This window comes from Nothoprocta perdicaria, unplaced genomic scaffold (assembly GCF_003342845.1).
Source record: "Nothoprocta perdicaria isolate Ctin4 unplaced genomic scaffold, notPer1 scaffold_136, whole genome shotgun sequence".
In the NCBI taxonomy this organism is placed as follows: domain Eukaryota; kingdom Metazoa; phylum Chordata; class Aves; order Tinamiformes; family Tinamidae; genus Nothoprocta; species Nothoprocta perdicaria.
The window spans coordinates 1,833,492-1,849,998 of NW_020454494.1; the positions used below are offsets into that span (position 1 = coordinate 1,833,492).

Below are 16,507 nucleotides of genomic sequence, written 5' to 3' on the forward strand. Positions count from 1 at the left end.
TACCCAAATTATTACAAATTAAGTTTATTATGCTATAAACAGATTTAATGTATTAATTTTAATCACTATTTTGATTAGTATTTTTCAAAAACTTKGTATTTTCTCACAGATTTGTCACTGATTCCAAATGCAAATTGATTTTGTTCAGTACTTGTATCAACTTTAAATGATTTGTGCTTTAATTTGCTTATGGCTTTCTCATCCCTCTATTCTGAATATGGATTTCTTCTTTTCTATAAACTCTTCTACCTCTATAGTTATAGTAAGAATAAATGGGAAAATTAACCTTATTCCATGAATAATAATAATGCATGTATCCATCATAAGAGATTTTGAGCAGACGGCAGCAGCTGGTGTATGTCTAAGAACCATCTGAGATGGCTATTTTGTTGCCTTGCTATAGGATTTAAAATGTGTCAAGTGTAGAACTTCCATCAATTGATTTCTGACAAAATAACCTCTTCTATTTTGAAACAGACAAATGACAACATAAAATATGAATTCCCTCAGAGAAAAGCAATTCTACACTGCCTTATTCGGGGAATTAATTTATGACAGTACATTGAGAATGTAAAATAGATGTAAGATACTTCTCAGCAAAAATGCAATTGTAACTTCAAAATTATTAGCTTTACTCCAAGGAAAGAATAGATTCACATACCAAATAGTGGGAGGATGATTGACAACAGGCATAAGCAGCAACAGGATAAGTTCCAACTGCATGTACAAGTATTTTTTTTTAACACATTGGAACAGGTTGTTCAGGGATATAGGCAGTCTCCATCCTTAGAGATTTTTAAGACCTGCCACAGTTTTTCTTTGTTATAGTATTACTATACTACATTATTTTATACTATTTTCTTATTATACTTTATTAGTTATATTATTATAGTTTAAGTAGTTCTTGTGTTATTACATAGATATATTAAAATTTATTGCAAATTATTTTATGATATTATGATGAATAGCACACATAATGATGCATGTAGGAAGGAATTAAAGATTATGTGTAAGAGACTTTAATCAAAAAACAGGATCTCTTCTTCGATATTAATTCAGCTATACCTCCCAGTGGTACAGTGTATATATTCATATTTATCCATCTGTGCTTTTATTAAAAATAATACACTGTATGTTAGTTCACTTCTTTACATATGCAACTTATATATATTGTCACTGCTACTTTGAATGTTTCTTTTAATATGAAGAAAAAAAAAAATCCCGTACTGGTTATGTTTTTTCTTTATGACCTTTACAATTTTTTTTTCACTGTCAAGTTCATGGAAATTACATTCAATAGTTCATATATGTCACAGTAAGAATGCAAAAAAGATCTCTGAATTCTTGATGTTTTATTTTCTGAGTTACTGATTTTGTATTATCAATTCCATGTTTGTTGGAAGTTTGAAAGTTGACATTGAATTCAGACTAAGCTCTTCTCAACAAACACTATTTACTTTGAAGAAATACATTCTGATTGTGTGAAGATAAGAAAAAAATTCTCATTTGTGACAAAATTAATCTACCTGAAAATATGTTTCAGAATATTTAATATATGTCTACTCATGTTTTTGCTGTACACAGAGCATAAACCCTTGCTTGTCTTTGAAAAACTGACTCATATATTTTTCCTCTTACACCCRTAAGTGTGGATTTTCCTGCTAGTTACATAGCCTTCTACCATTACGAATATTTATAAATAAATGACCAAAGGCAATATTTGCTACCAGAGGGTCCAGCGTAGAACAAAGATGATTAACGGACTGGAACATCTCTCGTATGAGAAAAGACTAAAGGAGCTGGGCCTGCTTAGACTGGAGAAGAGAAGATTGAGAGGGGATCTGATCAACATACACAAATATCTGAGGGGARAATGTAGGGAGGAGGAGGTCAAACTCTTCTTGGTGTCCAGTGACAGGACAAGGGGTAATAAGTTGAAACACAGGAAGTTGCATTTGTATGTGAGGAAGAACTTCTTCACTGTGAGAGTGACAGAGCCCTGGAACAGGCTGCCCAGGGAGGTTGTGGAGTCTCCTTCTCTGGAGATCTTCAAAATCTGCCTGGATTTGGAAACATTCTGTGCTCCGTGCTCCTAGTGTTCCTGCTGGAGCTAGAGGTCCTTTTCCAATCTCAACCGTTTTTGATTCTGTGAATACTTAATATTGGATTTACATTATAAACTTCACAAACTCTGACCTCTAACTTGGTTAGTCCAAAGTATCTAGAATGAATGTAATTCTGCAACTGATATAAGCAAATCTGTGATCACCACTCAAATGAATAAGGGATTTTTTTTTTCTTTTTTTTTTAACGTGTCAACCAAATTTGTAAATAACATGCACGTCTGAAAATACTGCCAGATCTTGGATAAAATATAGTGATCTTTAAATTTTCTGTGCTCGAAATACGGTTTATGAGGATCCTGTATGTAAGTTCCTTATGTGATTCTTCCAAAGAATATTGCTGAACAAAAAGAAACAGTAGCATCTTAACTAGTGGATAGGTTATTCATATTCTGTATCTGTAAAAATGGTACACTCCAGTACTAAAAAGAAACAGAGATTGTTCTTGCAAAAAGTAGTCTAGTTTAAACAGACTGTTAGTATCTTTTTCAGTTCCCTAAAAGAGGAATTTGTAGAAAAATATCAGAACTTCATCAAATATTGAAGCCTAGTAAAGTATTCCTTTCAAATGGAATTTAAAGGAATATACTTTCTTTTTTATTCTAAAATTATTCTCAGTTTTAACTCTTTTGTGACTCTGCTTACTAATGCTTTTCCACTCTTTCTATTCTTCCTTTACTGGAACTGTAACAGTTACTTTCTTTCTTCTGAAGTTGTACAGTCTGTACAGTCCATTTTTTTTCACACTGTTGTTTTATAGGTTCCCTAGAACCATGGAAAATATCTCATTGAAATCTCTTAACACCAACAGCTTCCTTCTCAATCTGTCAGTCACCTATATAAACTTTTGCCAGTCTTCTAAGATAGAGATTATATATTTCCATTGACTTTTTTCTGTATGTTTCACCTTTCTACATGTAAAAATATTATCTAGAAACAGTTTCTGAACATTTAGAAGATTTGAATTTCTTACCTGAAAATGTTATGTTGAAGCCTTCATAAGAAATTGAAAAATCAGATATAAATCGAAGCTGTGCTGTGAAGTTTCCAAAGAGGCCAGCTTTAATTGTAGGGGGCAAGACTGAGCCAGTTAATCTGGCTACTGGTTCTGTGAAGCTGCCATCTTCAGTGATGAGCAAATAGTCATGAGAACTCTCAAGGTGAAAGGTATGAAAAGCCAGCTGTACACCTTTAAAATATTTAAAAAATGTAAAGTAAGATACTTAACATTTTTTTTCTTGTCTTATACATAGATGATACAAGTCATAAGTTTAAAGATTTTCAGAAAAAAAGTAACAAAAAAACAAAATCTGAAATTCACAAAATTTGCAAAAACATATAGACATAGTACTTGGTTGCAGATGTTTAGCTCAAATTGTCCTACAGGACACTTCATGAGGTTCATTTCTATCTGTACAAAGCAGTCTGAAAATTTTAAATTATATCTATATATTTTATTCAGTTTGCTTTAATAAGCCTCTTATTTCAGCCTCTGCTATTGTCTCACTAAAACCAGCAGAAATACTTTTTTAATATTAGCTACATTTTTGTACTTTTTTTTCAGAATATTTCAGAATATTTCAGAATATTTAAGGTTGGAAGGGACCTCTACAGATCATCTAGTCCAACCTTCCTGCTCAAGCAGGCACACCTAGAGCATGTGGCACAGGGTGGCATCCAGGCGGGTTTTGAAGACCTCCAGAGTAGGAGACTCCACAACCTCCCTGGGCAGCCTGTTCCACTGCTCTGTTACCCTAACAGTAAAGAAGTTGCTCCTCACCTGGAGACGGAACTTCTTATGCTTCAGTTTGTGGCCATTACCCCTCATCCTATCGCTGGCCACCAGTGAGAACAGCCTGTCCCCTTCCTCCCTGCATTCTCCCTTCCTGAACTTATACATATTAATCATATCCCCTCYGAGCCGTCTCTTCTCCAGAGAAAACAGGCCCAGCTCACTCAGCCTCTCTTCATACGAGAGATGTTCCATTCCCTTAATCATCCTGGTAATCATCCTTTTCTTTCTTCATTTCCTCAAAAACAGTTCTACTTCTTATCTCAATTTGGGGGAAGCACCTACACAGAACAACTAAATACATGCAAGTTTTGTATAGACTTCTACATATGCAGGATTATATTGTTAGGAACTAGTACTTTACTCAAGTCATGACTGCTTCTATCATTATTTTCCAATCTATTGATGAAAGTATTTTTTTTCCATTATGTTTAGTTTCCAAATGGGACTATCCAGTGTTGGGGGCTATGTATATGTATACGTATACACACACACATACACACACACATATATGTATATATATATGTATGTACGTATATATATATGTTTATAAATCTATATATGTAATACAATTTAAAATGTTACATGCATCCTGAACAAAAATCATGTCTCTCATGAGGTTTTAAAGTGTAGACAGTATGAAGTATGAAGTATACTTCACAAACTGATATTCATAGCAACCTTTTCTTACTGTATGTGAGAAAAAAAAGGAATAAAATCATTACAGTTTGATTCAGTGGTACGTAACRCACATCGTCAGTGCTTCCTATTTTTTTTTCTTCATAGATCTTTTCGACATGATATATGATATATATATATATGATTCTATGATTCTACATATCCCTAATGGATAAACTGCCCATCATACCTGTGTATCCACACATTTAAAATTTAAATTTATGAACTCACTGGTCAAAGGTCATAGAATCATAGAATCCTTAAGGTTAGAAGGGACTCTAGAGGTCATGTAGTCCAACTCCACTGCACACGCAGGGACACCTACAGCATGTGGCACAGGGTGGCATCCAGGCGGGTTTTGAAGACCTCCAGAGAAGGAGACTCCACAACCTCTATTGGCAACCTGTTCCAGTGCTCTGTCACCCTCACTGTTAAGAAATTTTTCCCTAAATTCCTGCAGAACTTTGCAGAAAGCTGCTATTTTTGTGAAAAGGTGCTGCTTAAAACCCCTGGAGAAAAGCTTTCAACAAGGCTTTGGTAGTTTTCACTAAATATTTTAGTGCTATTTAATAAGCAACAATATTTTCATATATTTTATTTTTTCTACTTTCTTCCCATTTTTCTGAAATGGATTAAAACAAACCAATTTGCTCATGATCACTGCTGTCAGAATGTCTTCTTTTCAAAATAAACACAAACTAAAGATATTACAATACTTGAAGATGTGTATTTTAGGATATTAAACTGAAACTTTTATTTTATTAGAGAATAACATGGCACGTATTTACTTCCATCAGCAAAAAAAAATCTTGTTTTTTTCTCCATTTGATTTCTTTAAATACATATRGATTACACATGCATACAGAATTCATATTATACTCTTACCCTTGCCATGTGACACTTCAATAGTCCAAGTACAGTTTAAGGAGTTAGGATAAAAATCAGGAAAACCTGGTGAAAGAACAGTTCCGCTCTTCCCATGAATGTATCCACCACATAAAGCTTAACAAGAGAAAAATAGGAAAAAGAAAGAAGTCATATGGATAGTTCTCCTCTTTGTAAAAATCACAGTTAACTCTTTAAACTACTTCTTGACTAAAAATATGGTCAAGTAGTAAAATGAGCAGAGTTAATTAGTCTGAAGAGATCAAATTCATATTTAAAAACAGCTTATTCTTAAATTAGCCCATGAAAAACAGCTTATTTTTCAGTTATAGCCCTTCCTTTTAGTTAGCAGAAGGCAAGATGTTGAAAATAACTCATAATACTTTAGGAGGGATGGTTAAACAAGAACTACTTTTGTGTGAATTAACTATGACATCAAACATCTTAGGAGTTATGTTTCTTCTACTATATACTTACAAAGGTATCTCAAATCATATATAACAAAGAAGAAATATTTAGAAAGAAAGCCTAATTTCTTAAAAAGTGAAAACATTGAAAATTTTGTTAGTTCAATTTCTTCTGTGACATTCAGAAAAGTGCATTTTCCTCTCAGATTCTCATCATAAGTAATTTATTTAGAAATGAATATTTTGAAAGTGAAAAGAGCTATGCTCAAAACATATGCATACTACCATTGTCTAAAGTAGGCTAGAGAAATTTGCATGACATATTAATTAAAGTTTAAGATTTGCATTTGATATGTAGCTCAATAGCTCACTGATCTTACAATCAGCATAGCTGTGCTCTTCTCTCATGTTTATTGCTGTCCTGTTTATTACGTTATTTTAAAATTTTAATAAACCATGTATTTTACAATGCATACAATATACATATATTATACATATATAATATACAATACATAGCACTATTCTCTTTCTCTCAGAGGGGTAAGTTTTGTTATAAACTAAACAGCAAATAAATATGAGAAACTGCAACAAATTAGTAGTAGTTGAGTGAACATATGTATATGTATACAGACATAAATACATACACACAATATGTAGTTTTGCATTATAGTTAAAGTTCTGTATTCATTTCACACTACACTAAAATGTTTATTAAACACATACTAAATAAACAGGAGAAAAAGTATTCCACTGTATTCCTTGAAGTATGCATTAAATATCTACAATAAATTCACCTAGTTATAAATTTAAAATTAAAATATGGAAATGATCTGTTTTTATTTAACTCTCCATAGAAAATTATTTTTATATTCCATATTGATATCCTAGTGTATCATTCAACACTACACTTAAAATATTTTTGGCTATTGTGTTTCAGTACATCAGTGTTTTTCTTTCTTTTTTTTTTGATATGAAACAGAACAAGATGGTTTCTTGAAGGGATTTTTTATATTTGTTTTATTTCTGAAGTTGGAATTTTGAAAATTACCAATAGTCTGCAGGTGGCTATATAATGCCACTTCCGTAGGTCGAAATCCATTTYAGTTAAACGTCACATTCAAAAAAAATGAGTCAGTGTCTTTCATTATATGTGTAAAGTTAATTACCATTAAATATGGCAATCGGAAAACATTCCCTAAATAAGGATGACATAAAACTGCGTGAAGTTTTGCTTCTTTGTTTGTTTTGTACTTGTTACATGTATGGCACAGCTGGACCCAGGATCCACAAAATCCAGCCCTGCTCCAGGATCCACAAAATGCAATTTAAATATTTTGTCCTCTGTCGTTCCAGAGAAAGAAGAAGCTGTTGATTACTTTTAATTATATGATAACATTTTGTTAGTTTATATGTTTTGAGCCTTACTAGTTCAGAAGCTCATAATGAAAACTGAAAGCCTGAATGAGAGCCTGAACCAAGTGCCTTGATTTAACAAAATGGTTTATATCTGCGTTAGAAACAGAAACATTTTGTTGAATATAACTTTAATTTTAGCCTTTGACATTTCTCTGTAAAAAAAAACAAAAATTGATTTGACTTGACGAGTTAGAAATTCACTAATGTAATTACTAAGGCAGAGCCTTTGCTGATTTGGTCTTAAGTCTTAGCTCTCAAATATTGATCTTTGATAACTTCCATAGAACGCAGTTCTATCTTAACAAGAAGGAGAGCTGACCAAGGTAAACAGGATTTAAAAAATAAGCATTTAGTAAATAGGAGAGAGAAAACTGTAAGCTTTGGAAAGAAGTGTCTTGGAAGCTGCTTTTCAGGGGCACTGGGCTATTCCAGTTGAAATACTTTCCTACATTTGGATCTTATTTTCTGTAGTTTGTGTTAGAGGGTTTTTTTTTTTTCAGTTATACAAATATTCCATTAAAAAAAAAAAAAATCAACCTGATTCTGTATTTTCTAGGAAAATAACTTACATGGTACATCATCTGAAACAAGCTCTAAGCCTTCTCATGAAATTTCATTCTACTGGTAATCAAATTAATCCCAGCTCTACTCACGATTAAAGAGAAACATGTATTCCTACAACAACAAATGGAACAAACACATGCATACATGTGGACTATCGTAGTCTAACGGGGACTTCATAAGGGAGTTATGAACTCTATGGGGAGTTCATAAGGGAGTTATGAACTCTATGGGGAGTTTATAAGCACATAGAGCTGAAAATATTGTCACAGTTTCTTTTTAGTGTTCAGATATGGATAAGGTGCTTTAGGGGAGCTCTGAATTATTCTAAAATAATGTCTCTGATAAATTCACTAAAAMATCACAGCTCTTACCGTCAGCTGGTACCTGGGATTTGGAAAAAAAAAAAATGGCCAGCAGGCTTGTCAAAGACATCAGAGGAATAGCTGTGGAATAGATGTATAAAACCAATAATATTCCACCTATATACTACTTCCAGAGTGTCCTCCTTTCTCACTTTATTCAAATCAAGTAGCTTGTAGATTTTCATCATCTCAACGTACTGGTATATGACTTAAAGATAAAGCAGGTGACTAATTCTTGCCAAAACCATGCTTGAAATTTGTTTAGAAATAGTTCTAACATAGTCATTTATGGTGAAAGTTCTCAACTGTATCACAACATTCACATATGGAGAAGAAATAGATATTTTGCTGCAATTTTTGAGCACAGCTTTTCTTTTATCAAGTAAGCATATGGAGAAGATATCCACATTTGAAGTGTATTTTAACTGGACTTCATAAAATTATTAACTGTTAATAAATACTACAGTTTTTTTCTTTCTGTCTCTTTCAATTCACAAATCCAGAATTTCAAAACAATCAATTTCAAATTAAAAATATGCCAAACAAGTTAACTATACAAGTAGATCATGAACTATTTTGGTGTCAAGCATTTTAAGTTTCAAATAATGATTTTGGTGTTCAGCTTTCTAAGTTTCAAACTTAAGCTATGTTTATTACTTCGTTTTAAATATTTTCATTCATAAGTGAACAGCAGCACCCTCAGATAATTGTGGGTTTTTTTTCATGGAATGAATGGAAACCTGAAAATTTCACTGAACCTCACAGAACTTTACTCAAAGCTGACAGAGAAATGTGAAGTCTGGCTTTTATTAACAGCAAAACCATTTTTGAAAAGGATAGATGTTGGTGTAAAAGCTGTGAGGTAGCCATAATGATAAGCTTAATTAGTTCTTCAAGATAGAAGACTAACTTTGGACTTTAAAGCTGCCATCTGAGGAACCTAACACTTACCATCACAGCTRGGTAACGCATGATTCCACTGATGGTTTCTTTCACATACGAGTGGTTCTTCATCACTCAGGGTATATCCCGGATCACAGCTGAAAGTTACCGTAGAGCGGATRTTAAAGTTGTTGCCATGGCGATGGCCATTCACAGGAATCCCTGGGTCAAGGCATGAATCTGATTCCAGAGTAACACCTGGAATACACAGGTTTAATTTGTTTAGTTTCTTTTCTTTTTGACAGTAAATAGAAAAATCTCCAACAAAATACAAAACGACTGTGAAGGAGGAAATATCTCCCAAAATATTCTTGTTAATGTTGCCAGAGCTCTGACATAGGATAGAAAGCTCTTCGCTTTGCTGTTGTCTCTGACTTATAGCATAGTTTTTTAATTTTCAATATCACAGAACAAAAAAGCCTAAGTCAAGTAGGAAAAATACGAAGTTCTAAAGCGTTTTTATGAAGGAATGAAAGAAAAAGACAAAGACAAAATAAGCACTATAAGTAGTTAAGGTTCAGAGTATTTATATACAATATTTTGTTTTGCTACCGCGTAAGTCACATTCAACTATTATATTTAATCTATTACAATTCTCTGGGAGGAGATTACATACTCTGTGAGGATTCAACTTTTCTCTGTCATAGTAATGCCTATTTACCTTAATAAAAAAACACAATGACAAAAACATATGATCAATGTACTCAGAAATCATTTGTTAAATCCTACAGATACAATTCTGTACATTAAAAATAAATAGGAAATAAAAACAGTTTATATTGTTTTTGTATAGCTCTGACAGGAGTAATCTTTAATAATTATGTCTTTTATAAGAGATTGAATAGCGTGTGGTAAACAAACTTGGAGCTAAGCAAAAACAACAACAATGTTAAGCAACAACAACAAAGCCTAAAATACAAACTCATTAAGCAAGCACTATCCATAATGCATAATGATAGCAGGTGACTGGAATTTCATCATGTATGAGTCATAATGAACACACTCAAGTGAAATAAAATAAAACCTCTCCACTGYGATGAAAGCAATTTATTTCATTTATTTTCTGTTAATATATCATGTGCCTGGAAAAGATATCGACTGAGTTCAGGGGTTTCTCTTTGGTGGATGCGGATATTGTTCCTTCTACAGGAAGATTAGCACGGTCAGAGGAAAACCTAACTATCCATACTGGCATCCAACCTTCTCTTTCTCTCTTTACAGTCACAAAAGCATATTTAGTAGACATTTTCAGAAACTGGTTAAACCACTAATCTAATTAGTTACTAGATTTCAGAAAGAGGAAAAAGTTACACATTTTAATATTATACTTATATAAACTTATACAATTTATTTCATTTATATATATATATATACACACTTAATATTATATCTGTATTTTTTTCATGGATCATATGTATTTTTTCATGGATCAAACTTATCAGAAAACTTGAATATTAAAATGTAAGATTGTTAAGAGTAAATTTCAAAGAATGTGCACATGATATGATCATTACATAAAATGACAAAGAAAGCAAATCTGGGAAGATGAACAGGGGCTGAAACCCAGCTGAGGGCTAGAACCACTACGTCACTATCTTTGCTACCTATTGCACAGTAGCTGTGTCACTAAATGAATTCCAATTTTTTTCTGGACAATGCAAGCATTTTGGCTAGAAGTTGGAGAGCTGTTCCTTGTCAGCAGCATAGTTTTATCAAGAATAGTGATAATATAGACGGTAAAAACAATTTCTTAAAGGTAACAGGTGAGTATTTCTTAATAAAAGACTTGAATCAGTGTGTCCTCTGATCTGGTAAGGCTTAATCTAACAAGGGGAATAGTGACAAATTATTTTTGTTTCAAAAAATGAGAAATCTTCTGGAGTAATAGAATAGGTGCTGGCTCTCATAAATGATTCCAAGAACACAGAACTAGAGGCCACATTATTGAATTTGGAAAGCCCCATTCTCTGCCCCAGTCTCCTGATGTAGTTATCCCTAGAACTATGACAAGTACTGCATGTATGACAGTCAGCATGGATCAAAGCCATACAGCAGGTTGTGCTAAATGCTGAACTGTATGACTGCAAGAATAGGGCCAGGGCTCAAGCACCTCTGATCAGCACTAGACCACCTCAAATGATAAGAAGCAATTTCCCTGTGACCTACCCAGGGTCAATTAGCCTCACAGAAGTGTGAGGCTGCAGATATAGTCCTAGTCTTRGTGTTCTTCCTGCAGTTCTTGTGCCATGCTAAGTGGCTGCATTCATGCAAAACTGACACTAAAAGTGCTGTTACCGCATTGAAAACTGTGACAGTCAACTTATTTGAAATCTCCTGTGTGTGAGAAACTTGTAACAGTGGTGCTTTAAAGGCAGGGCAATAGCAAGGATGGTTAATAACAAGGAGGAAAGAAGTGGAAAAGGGCCAAGGCAGTCAAAAATCAGACTAAGAGGAAAACAAAAATTGAGACTATGCTCTTTCAAGATGTTACTTTACTCTTCCTCCCTGAAACAGTTGAAAAACTTTGTATGAAGGATGATTGGAGTATTTTCAACTAACAAAGCATCTGCCACATATAAGAGACTGCTCTGGTTCATGCTAATTTTGTAAAATGTGGCAAAGCAGTCGTTTGGAACTGCAATGGTAACATATCCTGCTCATAGTTAATAGGCAGCACAGGCTTTGAACGGAGTTCTAGGCTCAACTCCAATGTCRGTTGCAATTCTTAAGTACTAGACTCCTAAGAGTGTTATCATGTTTCCCTTCCTGTCTGCCAAGACACCCCTTTCAAAGACTACACAAAAACAGATCTTGCAATGGCTCCATATGTGTTGTATTTCCCATACAAGCATCCTTCTATTTTTTAATGAGTCCCAAAGTGCATGCATTATTACCTCTAGGGTTACAAAATAAAGTGAGATAATTGTTTCCTGAATGTTAGATAAAATAGTTCTCAGTATTTGCCTTTGCTGTATTATTTTTTCTTTCTTTATTCATTGCAATAGTCTATAGATTTCACTCTTTACAGCACTACTATATTTTTTTCTGTATTTTTTATGCTCTATGTAAACATTATATTAGTTTCTATGGTATTTCTATTTTATATTTGTGAATATCATTTAAATCATTTCTCTTTCTGCTTTATGCTTTTTTTTACAATTTCACTTCTTTAATTGCAGACCATTTCTTCACGTCATCTAGCTTGTGTATTAGTTATCCTATAATCAAAATCGGTAATAAAAATACCATATAGTTAGACTGCCAAAAACCTTGTAAGAGCCAATATAGAATTCTTTCCTTCACACATCTACATGACCAGTTATCCTCTCAGGATAGAAATCAGATTGGTTTGACATAATCTGTTTTGATCAAATACAAATCACTTGTTCCTTACTACCTTATTTATCAGCTTGAAAATAGTATCTCTACAATACAAAAGTCAAGATAAAACCAACTGCCTTAATTCTATTATTTGTTAGTTTAAAGATACATAGCTTTCTGCAGTCATTTGGAACTTCCCTACAGCTTTGAGTTTCCAAATATAATTCTCAGTGGTGAAATCTTCTGAGCTTTCTTTCCAAGCTGTCTACTAAGTAATACGATACAATTATGAGTCTAAATATATATATATATATTTAAATTTAGTTACAGCTAGCAAGAGACAAAAAGTACTAACAAATATATCTGTTCACATTTAAACAGTTAGAAAATAAAAATAATTACATAATTAAAATGTGAACAAATGTCAGCTGACAACAGGAAGGGCTAAATGTTCTGTTGTTGTTTTGAAACCTAAACATAAAAGGTTAATTGTTGAGTATACACTTAACACATTAAATTTAATAAGGTAAGAGCAGAGCATTTGGAAAGAGGAGATTAGACAATGTTTAGATAATTACATATATCTAATCATTTTATTTCATGAATGTTTTCATAAAAATCACCTTTCTTTTTCAGGCTCTCCACTGGTTCTCTTTACCAGTAGTTCTTCCCCCCCATTCTTCAGTTGAGGTATCATGCTCTACAGAAATTAATCTTTCTTCATATTCAGACTATACACAAATATTAATTTTTCCTCAAACAAAAACATTTCCTCAAACAAAAACATAGGAAAACATTTTCTTTCTATGCCATGATTGGCAAAACTGATTCTGAGCTGTCTGAATGACCTTGACATTGTGTGAAGTCCATGAATATTTCACATTTGTGCATCTAGAAGTTCTTTTTCAAAAGCAATCAAACACAATTTTGTAAACTGTGAATAAAATATTATCTTTATATTCTCAGGAATACTCCACTACAAGAAAGCCAGAACATCGCTAGACTTTTAAATGACCAAAAATGAAAGGTTTTACAAAGATCAACCACAGATATGTGCAGTAATATAAAAAATACATTTATCTTTAGAGTTTTTTTTTTTTTTATTTTGTTTCCCTAAGGAAACTCTACCTGTTACAAGAGCCTTTTTGGACTATCCTTGACTACAAAGCAATATTCCCTTATTATTTAAGGGAACATTATGCTTGTATATATATTTATATGCTTGTACATAAATGCACATATTTTCCATTTGGCTGAACACCTTCATCTATATGCACAAAAGTGTAGAACTCAAGGAAAAAAATCTCAAAAATAATTCATATTTTTAAGGTTAGCTATTAGTACAATATAGGTAAAACCATTTTTTTCTTAGAGAAATATAATTACTGCACTCCATTTGTTCACATTTTGTTTGCTCATTCCCAAATTGAATGTTATTTTTGAAGCTAAATAAAGATCTACCAAAGAAATATCAAGCTTACTTTCATAACGAATTAGGAAGCCAACACTTGAACGACTGTTGTCTGTAGTGAACAGCAAATACATGTAATTGCCAGTACTGATAAGGAATTGAGGGGCTTGTGTTCCATGGTATTCTCCAATTAATGGTGATGAATTAGCTGGCCCATCTCTGACCTCCAATGTATCATAATTAACTTCTGTCTGAAATCTGAAAAAGAATATATAAATATATGTAAAAAACAGAATTTCCACAGATGCATCAGAGTATTACTTAGAGCAACAATTACAGAAAGTTCTCTTTGTTGGTTTTGTTTTGGCTAGTGTAATTTAAATGTGTAAGAGGTRTAGCATACTTCAGATCAATAACATGACTGGATTTAAAAATAAAAATAATTAAAAAAAAAAAAAAAAGGAGGGATTGTCTGGGTAGAAAACTTTAAATTGTCTCAACAGATAATATCTTAGAAAGACCCTAAAAGAATCTCACTCTTAGGTTAATTTTTCGTTGGACATTCTAGGAATATCTTTACCCAATACTTCACAATTCAATTACAATAATTTTATATTTCTTGTTTGACAAATGCTTTTTCATACACTTAACCATTCATTTTGTATTATTTCTGCTTTCAGATTACTTCTGATAAAGTTTATTATCTTTACCTAATTAATTTTGTCCTACAAAGTAAAATCATGCAAAGATAGTAAACGAAGATAATTTTTTGAAACTTGCATACAGTGATGATACGCAGAATCTCATTAGCTTCTCTAAACATGTTGAAGAATATAAAATATAGATGAGAATGGAAAAGCAGGAAGTGACTGAAGAGAGAGATGATTTATAAGAACAACCTCAGTCAACAGAGAAGTCCATGTCTCTGTGTCAGTCACTGAACCATGTTACATTTCTCCATTTCATAAAGAATGCCTGTGTGTGCAATCATTCACTGCTAGTTACTCTTAAACAGCTCACATCTGTTTTCTGTACATGAAACTTTGACATTATTCACATCATTTTTTTCAAGATGTTTTGTGAATATATCAGATATTCTTGTGAAGTGCAAGATCTAAAGTTTTCACATCAATTTTCCCCTCAGCAAAGTTTCTGCTATAGCACAGACATCCACAATGATCTGAACTTATTTGCCTGTATACACAATACCCTTATTTTCATAATATTCGTGATTCAGATTAATTCAACTTCTGAGTGTAAAAGAAAAAAATAAACTGTCTGTGAAATGTAACATTTTTTCAAAGTGAATATCCTTCAGCTGTCTTGTCAATAGTGAGGAAAAGAAACCGTAGTCTTGTCAGTGAAGGTAACTGCAAATTATTAAACATTTAAGAAAGGGGAAATCTAARAGACATTCCTTCAAAGTGTAAACAAACTTTATACTTTGTAGGTATTGTTAACAGAATTAACATAATTCCCCAGCCAGGCCATTATGTTCTACAGAACAGGTATCATTAGTTGCATAAAATCATCTTGACATATATAGCAGTATCAGTAACAGAAAACCAAACTTTATTTATTTATTTATTTATTAATCTYTCCTAAGTCCCTGGAAACGGAAACATGTTCAGAATTATCAAAGTGTTTCTTTATCCATATCTTGCTACCAGAGCCTCTTGGAAGCTCTGACTTAGGTCCTTATCTTGACATTGCCCTTTTCTGTTCACACAGAAAGCTTTGCACATTCATGCTGCTTTCAGCCAAACTATTTACTGTTTGGGGATGGTAGCTCAAATCCAGATGATGGCTTTCACTCCCACCTGTGCATTCTGATGATGAAATACAAACTAATGCTATAAACATGCTCAGGACCAACCTGTGGGTTCATACTGTCTCCTGAATCATGCTTGATAACTGTTTGAGAAACCATTAGTTGGCAGATACCAAAAGTATCTTAGAGAGTTTTCCACCAATCTAACAGTAAATACTTGAGTTCTTGAGTCTGGGAAAGTTTCATACTGCTTAACTTACCAAAATAGACAGACATAGGGGACACCATTTGAGTTGTAATAATTSTTCAGTGCCTTTCCATAAATTCAAGAATATACAGCGATTCACCAGCAGCAGAATAAGGAACTCTTACATTTAGGCATACATTTAGCCTACATTTAGGCTGGTTTTAACACTTTTAATGTTTAGACAGAATGGACTCAAGATCATCACTTCAATATTTTAGAATTTTAASAGTTGTGTTTGAGAAAAAGAACTAATTAGGAACAAACTGCTCTCAACCAACAATTCCATTTTTCTTTGCAGGGCAGTGAGATAACAGTGGAGTAAAGAAGCACATAAAGTGAGAAATCAATAACCTAACATTATTGTTTGATTTCATTATGATTCTATTTATAGATATAGCACTGRCATTCTGTTAAATGAGTATGTGTGTACATGCATCAGTAAATCTGTGCATCCGTCAGTAAATGCTGTGATTCAAGTGGATCATATGGCACAGGATCCTATTTTTCTCATTAATATCATCAGAAATATAGCAATCACATTAATAATTTGCAGATGACACCAAGCTGGGTGGAGTGGCTGACACTCCG

General features: G+C 32.9%; 1 protein-coding gene across 1 annotated transcript in view; it reads right to left on the reverse strand.

Annotated features, from left to right (window-relative positions):
- The window catches only part of CSMD1 (CUB and Sushi multiple domains 1), a 471,181-nt gene that overhangs the window by 199,562 nt on the left and 255,112 nt on the right, over positions 1-16,507 (reverse strand). The window contains exons 15-18 of the mRNA XM_026033888.1: positions 13,972-14,159; positions 9,179-9,367; positions 5,479-5,595; positions 3,097-3,312 (exon numbers count right to left, since the gene is read on the reverse strand). Coding sequence (XP_025889673.1) covers positions 3,097-3,312; positions 5,479-5,595; positions 9,179-9,367; positions 13,972-14,159 — 710 coding nt within the window. The remainder of the gene's footprint in view (positions 1-3,096; positions 3,313-5,478; positions 5,596-9,178; positions 9,368-13,971; positions 14,160-16,507) is intronic.